We start from the raw sequence: 12130 nt of genomic DNA, 5'->3' as shown, positions 1-12130 counted from the left end.
AGAGCACAGCTCACAGCACTGCACCGTGTATTTTCACAAGAAACGATGATTAAAATGCATTCTGATCTTCCTAGTGCTCTTCTTCATACTGCCCCTTTTTCAGGCGTGGTAAATTACACCAGTAACTGTGTATATTCCTGGGCATTTTACTGCGTTAAATAGTACCTCAACACTGAAGTGAAACAGCAATAAAGCATGACCAGCGCTACTGCAATAGGATCGTACTCCTGTTTCATGCACGCTATGCACTGTCACAGAGAAAACATGCCATTATTTGAAGGACATGACTTAAGTATTTAATTATGCTGTACAGGAAGATGGCAGAGAGAACAATTTAAAAAAAAAAACCACAACTGCTAAACAACATGAAAGCAGCAGTGCTGAGGAGGTAAGGGTCAAAATAAATTAGAGAACTGGTCTGTATTTAACTTTTTTTGGTTGAGAAAATTAAGGAAATGACATGACAACAAACAAATGAAAAAATAATAAAATCATGAACTACACAATATGATTTATCAGACCCACACAGACCTAACTCTGCCTCCCTGAGTAGTCAAAACTGATTTCAACTCTGTATAAAAACAACAGCAGAACCTGGGCACACTGAGGCAGTCAAGTAGGGTCGTCCAGCCCGAATAGCTGCTCTGTATTAATAACCAAAACTGCAAGCACCACCATGCTTTGAGCTCCGTCTCCCTGAGTTAGCTAAGCTACTTCTAACTGCAGCAGTTTTTTATTGTCTGCTTTCATCAAAGACTGATCAACTTCTTTTAATCAATCTTTATTATTTCAAGACTGTCCCCAGATTCTTTCCTAGAAATGAGAAAGTCTCTCTTCCAGGGACTATTTCAATAATTGAGACTACGTAGCTATGCCACAAGACAGAAAGAAATTTCCATTAACCATGAAGGTTTATATCAAATGTTTATTATCCAATCCAGTGTTTCACTACCTGGACTCAGTACGTGATGCAAGTTTGAATAATATCCATGAAATCACAACAGGAAAACATGCACGTGTTCCACAGAGAAGTGTAAAACAGCCTGTGTTCTGGGGCAGCCCATGCTGGAATGTTTTTATCATTCCCTCTGTTTACCTATACTGACTGAAGTCAGTTATAACAGCAGTTTGAGAGGCAGAATAACAAAAGTCTGACAGCGTAAAAGATTACAGAGGACCCTGGCCACCAGCCCACTGATGCTATCGTTCCGTTTATTTGTTCTAGGTTGAGATAATGCTGTTTTCAAGGATTTTTTTTTCTGTTTACAATTTAAGATCAAAAGGAAAGGATCATCAGGTGACAGACTAACTTTCATCTGCAAGTAAATGAACTTCCTCAACTCAGAACATGCTATACCTTCATTAAAAACTTTATAAAATGCTCTTGGATAAAAACGAGTGCAGAGCGTTGACTCACAATGCCAGAACTGTTAAGGCAACAAAATATATCCTTAACCAAAATGTGTGCCACATACACATCTTTCCTTTTGCAGCAGAGCTGTGCAAGCATGGATCTCTAACAGCTTTAGTACTCTCTCTGCCATGGTTAAATACACCCAGCACTTGCAGTGGGCCTTCGTGATGTAACACAGTGCATCAAACATGCTGGTTCTTGTTCTCTTAAAAAAAAATTCTAAAGCGTAAGTAGGTCTTAAAGACTGAAAGATCTTAATTCAGTGTAACCGAAAGAGTGGCTTCTGACTGTGTTTGCAGAAAAGTAACTTGAAAGTTGTGACCTTAGGACTCACATCACTCAAACCAATGAAGTATCTGAGTACTTCACATTCTTTCAAGGCCGTTGTCCTCACAATTCCCTTAGGAGACAGAGGTCCACTTTCCATCTTAACCCATCTTGATCTTGGTCACACAAAAAAGCGAGTGGCTCAGTTAGGAACTGAGTGATCTTCACAGTCCCAATGTTTTATTCAGCAGATAAGGCTTCTTCCTGTATTTGCTGCTCAAAGTCAGCTAATACAACATAGATTTGCAATCACAACACTTAAATGCTCAGTAACACTCTGCTTCATTGTTCAAAGCATGCAGACAGAGAGAAGGAAAACCATGTTATGAAGACCAGCTGTGAACAGTCTGGGAGAGTGCTACTACTTACCTTTCACTTCAAACCAGGGGGAAAACAAGCTCAAGAAACCTACTTACCGCAGCACAGCACCTAAATCTCCCTCAGCATCCTGAAACCAATGCCAAGAGGACTGCGGGGCAGTAAAGCCCTAAAAAGATCACTAACAATTTAGAAGATGGCTAGCAGCTGCCTTTGGACACCACTCCAGGGGATGATGAACTCAGGTAGTTCAGAATGTGCATATGAGCATACATTTAACAGCAGCACAATCTGCTGTGAGCAACATTTAAGAGCAGTGAAAGCTTATCTTGTGGGGAAACTTACAGCAGCCTCATCCCTCTCTCCCCCATCCAACAGAAATGTTCCAAATAGCATGGCTAGAGCTATCGGGATAGACTGGGCAAACACAACGTTCGATACTGAAACAAATTTTCATTTTTCCTTTTATAAAAATCCAAGTACAAAGTCTCTATGTTATCCCATTCATTAATGTACGATTTCAGCGATGCTGCCTGGTTGGAGTGGCCATCTCACTGCAAATGCTCACTACAAATTGTGCTTTAGCTGAGGACAAGATCCTGACATCCATGAAAGGAGACAACCTCTACAGATCTCTTCTCAACCGCTCTGTGCATTTCAGAAATACAGAAAGACAGAAACTGTCTTTCAGGCTGAATTTTCTCAACCCCAAACCAAATCAGACTGTCACGAATTTAGAAAAAATAATGCACAGTGGAGCATATATTCTTTAGCTTTATTAAGTCAAAGTAAAGGTATAACTAATATATCTGACTCCGTAGAAAGACATGGGGGTGACTCAGAGAGATTACTTGTTTGCAGTAAATCAACCAGAAATTGTCATTATTAAATCTCAACGCTTGCTTCTTTTTCTTTACTAAACATTAAGCATGCAACTTAATGCACTTAAGATGCTTCTGTACGCGAGTGACAGAGGGGAAGGACTTCCCGGCACCTTCTCAGAGGAGGCAGGTGAGACATACTAAACTACTGCTCTGCCCAGAGACCACGAAGGATGAGGTGAAGTAGATGGTTTCAGTACAAATATTAAAATACCAATATAACAAGGGCATATGATGATGTTTAAACCATTTGTAATGGGAACTAACTAAACTAATTTTGACACTGATAATCACTCGTGTCCATCAATACAAATTAGAACTTTTTATAGCTCCAGTACAGAAGGTGACCTTTAAGACCATTGGCCTTGATCCACAATTAGCTTTAAAACAGGGAAAAAAAGTCTGGTTGCAAATGTATAAATCCTGTTCTAACCAAGAAAGAAGGTACGGAGGCTTCCAGAATGTCTCTCAGAATATCTGCATTGAGAATTTTATATTGAACAGCCTACAATATTCTTGTCTAGTGCTACTCACACATGGAATTTGTGGCACGAAAGAGGTGCACTACATGCTACCCTTCTTACTACAAAACCGAAAGCACTGTGTTATTCCAAAAGCAAAAACAGAAGCATCCATTGTATTACGTAAATGTTTTAAATGATAGATACATATTGAGAATCCCAGGTACCAATATTGTTGCTGGATAGTTTAATTATCAAGGGATCTGTAAAATCCACCAATATGCCTCAGACTGGTTAGAATTTTCTCTATCTTATACCATTCCAAAAGCTATACTGTTTATGTCCCAAATGAAAACTCTGTGGCAAATGAAGAAAAAAATTTACTATGTTGATTCTGAAAATTTTAATGCAATGCCTTCACACAGATGCTAATGCTATATCCAAAAGACTTGCATCAATAAAGGTTTAGTCCTAAAACATGTCATGTTTGCTTTCCAGTGTACGCCTTAAAAATAAATTTATCAGCTGTAAAATAAAGAAGAACGTCTTTGTTCCTACTGACTGGAGTAATACACTTTGGTTATAGCATATTTATTTTTTTCTAAGAAAGCAAAATAAAAATGACACACTAAGGACATTATATTACACACTCTAGTAGATGACAGAGTATATGTACAGACACAGATCTCTAATAAGTGCCCATTATATTATTTATAAAAAATATTTATGAGATAATTATTATACATATTACTGCATATATTGAATAATTTTTTCCTAATCTCCTCTCCCTTTTCAGATTAGCTATTTCTTCCTATAAGAAACCATTACCTATAATAGTAATTTCATTTTGTCAGTCCAGGAGCAGCAATGTTTTGGGGTGTTTAAACTACCAGGAATTTATATTCACATAGACTAAAACATTATCAACGACTACATTATTAAATAAAGCTGCCACATTTTACTTCCTAAAGGTAAGGCAAAAAACTTAAGGGAAACTGCACAACCCATAGGAAAAAAAAAAAAAAAGGTTTGAAGCAACTGTAATCATGGTACCACAATAATCCAAGCTTCCAGTGTCAGGGTCATAATCACAGTGCCCGAGGCTTCTCTCTGTCACACAAGTTTACATCTGCCAGACTGTCACAAGCTTGTGCTTTCAGTGTGTAATTGCATCAGCAAGTGCAATACTCATTTCTTACCCTCTGGTGACATTTTTATTTATGTATTTAAAACAGGTTCTTCAACAGTTACTCAATGCTACAAAGGTGAGGCTCTCCTGATGCCCAAAAGCGGTGCAGTGACGGATCTAGGCAGAATACATTGCACTACTCCTATCACAGTGATGCTAGCAAACAGTGATAGAGTGATACCTCTAACATTTTCCCATTTTATCAGTAAAACAGTTTATTGAGCATTTTTGAAATACAATTTCAGACCTTTTCACACTATTATGATCTAGCCTAACTTAATCTTTAGGAAAGGGATTGTCAAATTCGCAAGTTAAAACTCTATCACTACAGTCTCTAACAAGTTCCCCCATTTTGCTAAAGTGTGGATAAAAGTTAATCACAGTCCTTTGATTAACTCTTGCTTTCAACTCTCAGATTGCCTTTCTTTGGCTTTTACCACCCAAGTCAAGCAAACCCTGACAATTGCTTCACAGGCACTAGACAAATGTTTAACATGTTACATGAGAAAAGGTTAAGTACAAACACAGCTAATAATCTGGGCTCTTTGGAGGTAGTGTCATATCTGAATAAATCTGACAGCACCTCATTGTAAAGGGCAAGAATTTATTATTGTCCAGGTTAAACGCTATGCTCTTATCCTTTTTGCGGCTATAACATAAGAAAGGCTCTTTCTGTGCTGAAACAAACATTAAAGTGCCAACATACACAAAATGTATAAGGTGTCTGGGGATTATTCTTCAGCAAATAGTTTAACTTACTTTGGCTTCAGTCTCTCCCCTGTGAAGTGTATACAAATGATGGACGGCACTTTGTGATGATGACCAAGGATGTGTCAGTATTTGAAAAACATGGAAATCATGGCCTAATGTGTCAGTAGTGACCAGCAACATCCCTGGGTAAAAAAAAAAAAAAAAAAAGAAAAGAAAAAAAAAAAAGAAAAGAAAAGAAAAAGAAAAGCACAAGAGATTAATCACTTCAAAAGAAGAGGCTTAAGAATATCTATCTAAAAAAGCTAGAGTGTTTTACAATTTGTTTTCTGGAAACAAAAGAAAACAGTTGCAGGAGAATTACTGAATTGTAAAGGATTCATTTCATAAAAAATGAATCCAAACTTCAACTGAAATCGTACAACACTATCCCTGCTGAAGTAGTACAGTACAAATCTATCAAAGTCAATTGAAAAATCTGGGAATATTCAAACTAAAGCTGGGAATTTGTGTGACCAATATAAAGCAATGAAGTGATGAACACTAGAAACTCCCAAATGCTCTTCACTATAAAAGAGCCAGTATGAAAAAAGATTGATGATTCCACACTATTTTGGGAAGTAGAAACACTACAAAACACAGCTAAAATAACCTATACCAAAAACAATCCTGAAGAAGCATCTTTCTTATAAACGTATATGAAAGAAACTGTCTGATTTATTGCTTGAAAGGCAGCAAATCAGAGTTGAGAGCTTTCAAGTGAAATATTAAATTAGGTACTAACTTCATTGAAAACAGGTCACTGATGGATGTACTGAAATGATTAAATTAGAAGATCAGTAGAATCACAGTAACTTATACATGCTGTTTACTTTTTCTCCTTCTATATGTCAGTCCATAACCCAGTTTTAACTTTACAAACATATATTTAAAGTCAACTTACCATAAAAGCTTAAGTTTTTATACCAAGAAAATAAACATTTTGCATATATAAGAAAAGTACAGCATCATGGCATAATTTAAAACTACAATAAACACACTTCAGATTTATTTTTTTTGTAAAAATGTCCGTATTAGCTTATTAATGAAATTTACCACCCAAAACAAGCCTCTAACATTTTATTAACTTCAAGTGCAAAGTGATTTAAGCAGTTGAGTAGCTACACTGAAGTGCCTTCTAAATAATTTTCAAGGTATTGGTAAAGAAAACCAGGAATTTTCTGGACAGTTCTAGTGGTGTTAATTTTCCACTTAAAACAGAATTGAAATCTCTTATCCTTCGGGAAAAAAAATGTAGGTCTTCACATTTTACATGACACCTATTCAAAGAACAAATGATCATATTATTTCTGTCATAAAAGTGTCTGTGTTTTCAGTTTATTTACCCACTCACTGCTGCTAAACAAACATACTCTGTACAAATTCCAAAACCTTCATGCTTAATTACCACTGAAGTCCATCATATGCCACTTTTAAAACTTCAGAATTAGACTGGGAAAAAAAATATAATAAACCTCTCATGTTCTGAGCAGCAGGGAAACGCGCTCTCAGTAAAGATTAAGTTAAATTAACTTTTCTACAGAACCACCGTTACCACATCACTCGATCGCTGCCCTGAGTGTTTTACCTCCTTGACAGTGCTGAAATACCTCTGCCCTTAAACCCAAATAGGAACATTTCAGCCAAAACGTCGACCTTCTGAGCCCAGCGGCATTCCCCGAGCACGTCTGGGCTCACAGGAGGAGCGCGGCCCTGCAGGCCCCGGCCATGAGGCTCACCTCACAGCCCCAGCGCCTGATCGCCTACAGCACAGGCCTCAGTTTCTCTCGACCTTAACTCTTAGAAGGATCTTGTGAAGATAAATACTTTTGAGAACGAGGCATGCCAGCAGTAAGATACGGAATTGCAGAGAAATGTAAATTGCATTTAGAGACAAATTTGCCTAAAAGTTTCCTTTTCGGCTTGACCGCTGTGCTGGTAGGGCTTGGACAGAAAGCGAGACCACCCATGTTGCACACAACCATTTCCTCAAAATCACACAAATGCAGAATTTTAAATCCGACCTCAGCAAGATTCTCTCCAGTAGACATACTTTTACTGCTGCAGGCTGCTGCTCCGGTTCTGAGTGTTAGAAATGAAAGAGAGTTTGTTATGGAGCTAAGAAATCCACGAGTGCATTTGGGTATTATGTTTGGGCGGTAAGGCATGCGAGTTGAGGTTGGTCTGGATGTTAATGTTGGCTTAACTGGCAATTTCCTTGATTTGTAGTGACTGTGTTGATAGGAAATACAGCTAAAGTTGCTCAAGTGCAAGTCAGCCAAGTCTTTAGTGTGGGATTATGCACACAATTTGCATTAATTCTGTTCTTGAAACATCACAAAATACACTTCCCTCCTAGTGAAGTGTGCGGTCCTCAATAATATATAGCGTTTCCAGTAGAGAAAATTGGAATCAAATATAGGGGTTTGTGTGCTAGAATTAGGCTGCCACTATTAGTGGAGCAAGGATATTCCAGAAGACCTAATTCAACAGTATTTGTTTTCTGTATTCCCATGTTTGCCTCTCGTCACACATTAGCTAGCTTTACAGGGAAGTCGAGTGTGCTTTTGGTCCTCTTGACCTCCCTCTTACTCCAGATGGAAAGGACCCTTGGAGAAAGAAAAGCTGGAAGAGATGAATCCATAAGGCTTCTCTCAGCAGCGAACAGTCAGCCTTCACAAACCCAGATTTTTTTTTCCCCAGAAGTGCTAGAAGCCTTTTATAAATGAATACGCAGAGCTGAGTGCACCCAGAGCTTTGAGCACACTTTTCATGTGTATCCCATCACATGGCATGGTGCAGTGAGGATCGTAAAAAAATCTCTGAATGAGCCAACAATCTGTCTGGAAGCTGGAGACAGAAAGCTGCGTAATAATTACGAGCCAGTGAAAACACAGGAATTACCATACTGCATTGTCCATCAAATCTAGCCATTGTTTAGCTAACCAGTATCTTATTTCCAATATTGGCGAGAAACGCAGGTGTCTGTGGATGGCGCAATAAACCCCACAGTACGCAGACATGATATAATTTCGCCCTTCTCCTCACAAAGAGATTTTCCCGTATCAGTAACTTCTATCTACCCCTTGCTAGGGTGCTCACTTTAGGAGCACATGCGCTAACAAGCAGGTCACACAAATCTATATAGCATACGGTGCTACCTGTTCGTTCTTTTGATGACATACGCAGTATCGGAGCAAATTAAGCAGAGAAACGTGCTTGCCTATCTGCAGTTTTGATCATTTCCATATGATATAAACACTTCTTGGTTTTGTATTAATGTGCTGTTCTTGCCTTGGGGTTTTTGGGGGTTTGTGTTTTGGGGGACTTTTTTTTTTTGATAGCTTGAAGGAGCAGAGGTGAAAGATAATATATTTGTGGGTAGAAAAGAATTCGCTTCAAGACAGAAAGATGGGTGGTATCTGATTTGGCAATTTTGCATGTTTAATCTAAAATCCTGCTGTCTGTCACTGTTTGGAATAAATGCATTTTATTACATGAAAGCCAAAAGAAAACAGGCCCTTCACTTGTATTAGCAATTATTTTTTCAGTAAGTTAAAGGAGCAGATTTCATACTCACATTTGCATTTGAAATACAAATATATACTTGCAGAGTTGTATCAACACACAGGTCCCAAGCACAATACCACAGATGTGAAAGAACATACATTTATAAAACGGTATTTTCAAACATCTTAATTATTACTGTTATTCAAACACTAGATCGCTAATATTTTAGAATATTTGAGTTGGGTTTCGGTGTGGTATTTTTCATCTCTCGTTGCTTCACACCGACGAATCACAGTTTTCAATTATTACAGCTCAACTCTTTTGTTTCTCTCTCCATCTCTCTGCCATAAAAGACCGCTGCAGCACTCCGTGACACCACGACAGAAATACCTAATCCCAGCAGAGAAGCACGAACGCGAAGCGTGGCAGTTACCTCACTTTCACTTTCAAGTGCAGGAAACTTCAGCTCCGCTTTCTGAAAGACCTTGTGACAGTTTTCCCAAAAAGTTGTTTAGACGGAAATATGGGTTAAAGCTGTCATAAGTTCATTCCAAAATGTTTTCTCTTATGATGTACTTTATGTATGAATAATCATAGATGAAAAGTGAGTAATTCTCAAGGATTTCCTGCTTATTTTTCAAACTGGCATTAATCCCTGTTTAACAGATAACATCTGAAATCAATTGAAGTCTTGCATATACAGAACCCAGTGGAAATTTATGTGCACAGCAGATATTACTTAGTATGTATCTCTCGGCAAAATTTTGATTTTTTTTTTTTTATCTGTAACATGAGGTATGCAGCTAGGTTAAATTAATGACTGTTTTACTGTGTGGTTTTTCAAATCCACAGAGATGACTAAAATCCAGTTTAAAAGGACCTGATGTCCTAGATGCAAAAAAAAAAAAATTACTGAAGCTTTGTTTTACCTGATAGACACATCTGCCTTAATTTAGAGCTTCCTGCTTTTCATGCATTCTGTTTGGGAAACAATAAGCTTCTTTCAGGACAGAAACGTAAAAAAATACAGAGAATATATGCATAAAAGGAAAAACCAGTACAGATGTAGACTGTGGGTTAAGAGCTATTTATGCAGTATCAGAAGACTAAACCAGACTCTGGCCTGGCCATAAACTAAGCCCACGCCCTAAATGAGGTGCCAAGCCACAAAAAGCATTTGCGTCAACTGGGAATACAAGGAAAAGAAGGACTTCTAATTATAGGGCCTGGAAGCGGAAGCCCAGAGTGATTAGGAGTTGAGGCGCTGCTGTATGTTTATCTGGGAGCTTCCTCTCGCTCGCTCTCAGCCTGGGTTTGATAGATGAGGGTTGGCCTAAAGGGTGGGATTGAAGTTGCTGATGGTACACAGAGTTCTCCACAATCCAAAGGAGACGGAGACTGAATACTAAGGCTTCTGTGGCCTTGTAGGAACATAACTCTTTTCAGCTAGGCGTCAGCTGGTTAGCCCAAAAGGCAAAATTAGAGAGCAGCAAATCTCAGTTGGGTACTTGCTATAAAATCTAGGAAACCTTAGCAGCCTAAGCATCTCCACCACATCCTATTTATAACACCTATCTAACTGCATAGTTGTTTATTATATGCATACAAATGAGATACACACAATTTCACCTTGGGTTTAGGTTTCACGAGTAAATTCACTTTAAATAATGCCATCTTTCAGAATAACGAAGGTTTTTTCCTCCTTCCAAAACAATGTCATTCTGTAATTACATACCGACAAACTCAACACGTTCAAGCTGTGCTGGATTTGTTCTAAAAAACACTAAGAGTACAAATTTTAGGAAAGCAGGCATACAACTGCATGAAGAAAACATGTATTTATGGATACACTTAAATTAAGAATGCAATTCTTACAATTCCATGCACATGGAGATCTGTATAGACATTGCAAAAATATTCTATTTATACAGTGTCAAAAAAATATAAACAACTTCTCAGACTTATTTTTTTCAGTATGAGAATAAAGCAATGAAACGTTAATATTATGCTCTGTAGGTTTTCAGATGAGAGGATCAGAGCGCTCAGTGGAACCATGCTGACTTACAGTCGCTCCTGATTCGGTCCATACACATTTGCAGTATTTCTTCTCTCTTCGTGCTAAATGGATAGATTTCTATTCACTGCAGCTCCTCCGCAAAAGCAGCCTTGTACAAATCACAAAGATGTGACGAAGCTTACATAGCCCATGGTTCTATGAAATGTATGACCTGACCTACGAACAGTAGCTTTATTTATACTCACTTAACTCCTCTCTGAGGCTGATACTAATCAAAATATATCCAAATATTAGTCCTACTAAGCCCATGTATACTTCCAAGTGTAACACGTGCCATCATTACAAAATTTGGTCACAAAAAAAGACTGACCAAAATAAACCTGACTTTAAAATCAAAATTCCCTTACAAAAATAGAGTACATAATGATATCTAAAATATTCAAAAATAAATATTAAGAAAGAATCAACAAGTCAAAAGAAACAGAAGAAAAATAAAAAGTTATTTAGTTACTAAATAATTACGAGTGACTGAACTCTGGAGATTCCTATACACTGTAACACTCTTAGGACAATTATATATTTAATCTGAATATTTGGAGCTTAGGGTTGATGTATGGAAACTGTCAGACATTTACCATGTCCAACAGATGGCTCAATGGTATGCTTTATATACTAAAAAACTGTTCAACAGCTTCAAACACTAACTGACTACAGCTGATGGCCCAATAAATACTAAATCTTTATCAGGATGGATTTCTCCCTCCCTAAACTAAAGAACGCACACTGAGGGCAGCTGAGTAAATGAGGGCAAAAGATCAAAGGGAACAGACTCCCTTTTCTTTTAACCCTGCTTGTAATTCCTCCAAAAGGGATCCAAACCCATAGCCACCACTGTTACATTAGTGTTTTGGGTTTTGTTGTAGTTGCAGAGATTGCAGTAAACATTTTTACTGCTGAAATATATTGTTGTGTTTTTCTCTTTTCATCAGAATAACAGCAAAGTAAATGTTACAGAGACAGGGTAAAATACTGACCTCCTTGAAGTCTACAGAACTTTTGCCACTAAATCGAAGATGACAAACAATTCTACCCTTTTCATATAGTTGTGCATCTTTAATCCTAAAAGACATTAACAACTCATTAACAATGCCTGCTGTGCTAAATGACTGCTCCAGTAATAATTTTAATATATTTTAGGATTAATTACAAACTGATCAAGTATCAAAACAGAGTATATTCACCATTAGCGATAGCCAAACATATCAA

At 37.7% G+C, this 12130-nt stretch overlaps 1 protein-coding gene across 17 annotated transcripts in view; it reads right to left on the bottom strand.

Annotated features, from left to right (window-relative positions):
* BCAS3 (BCAS3 microtubule associated cell migration factor) overlaps positions 1-12130 on the bottom strand; it is a 357411-nt gene that overhangs the window by 248902 nt on the left and 96379 nt on the right. For all 17 annotated transcript variants that reach the window (XR_013941294.1, XM_080563583.1, XM_080563582.1 and 14 more), the window contains one exon: positions 5350-5483. Coding sequence is in view for 16 of the 17 variants with exons in the window: in XM_080563583.1 (XP_080419709.1) it covers positions 5350-5483 (134 nt within the window). In the remaining variant the exon portion in view is untranslated. The remainder of the gene's footprint in view (positions 1-5349; positions 5484-12130) is intronic.

Source organism: Anser brachyrhynchus, assembly GCF_964034855.1.
Source record: "Anser brachyrhynchus genome assembly, chromosome: 20".
NCBI classification, from domain to species: Eukaryota; Metazoa; Chordata; class Aves; order Anseriformes; family Anatidae; genus Anser; species Anser brachyrhynchus.
The sequence above is the reverse complement of the archived record's forward strand: the minus strand, read 5'-3'. Positions and strand labels throughout refer to the sequence as shown.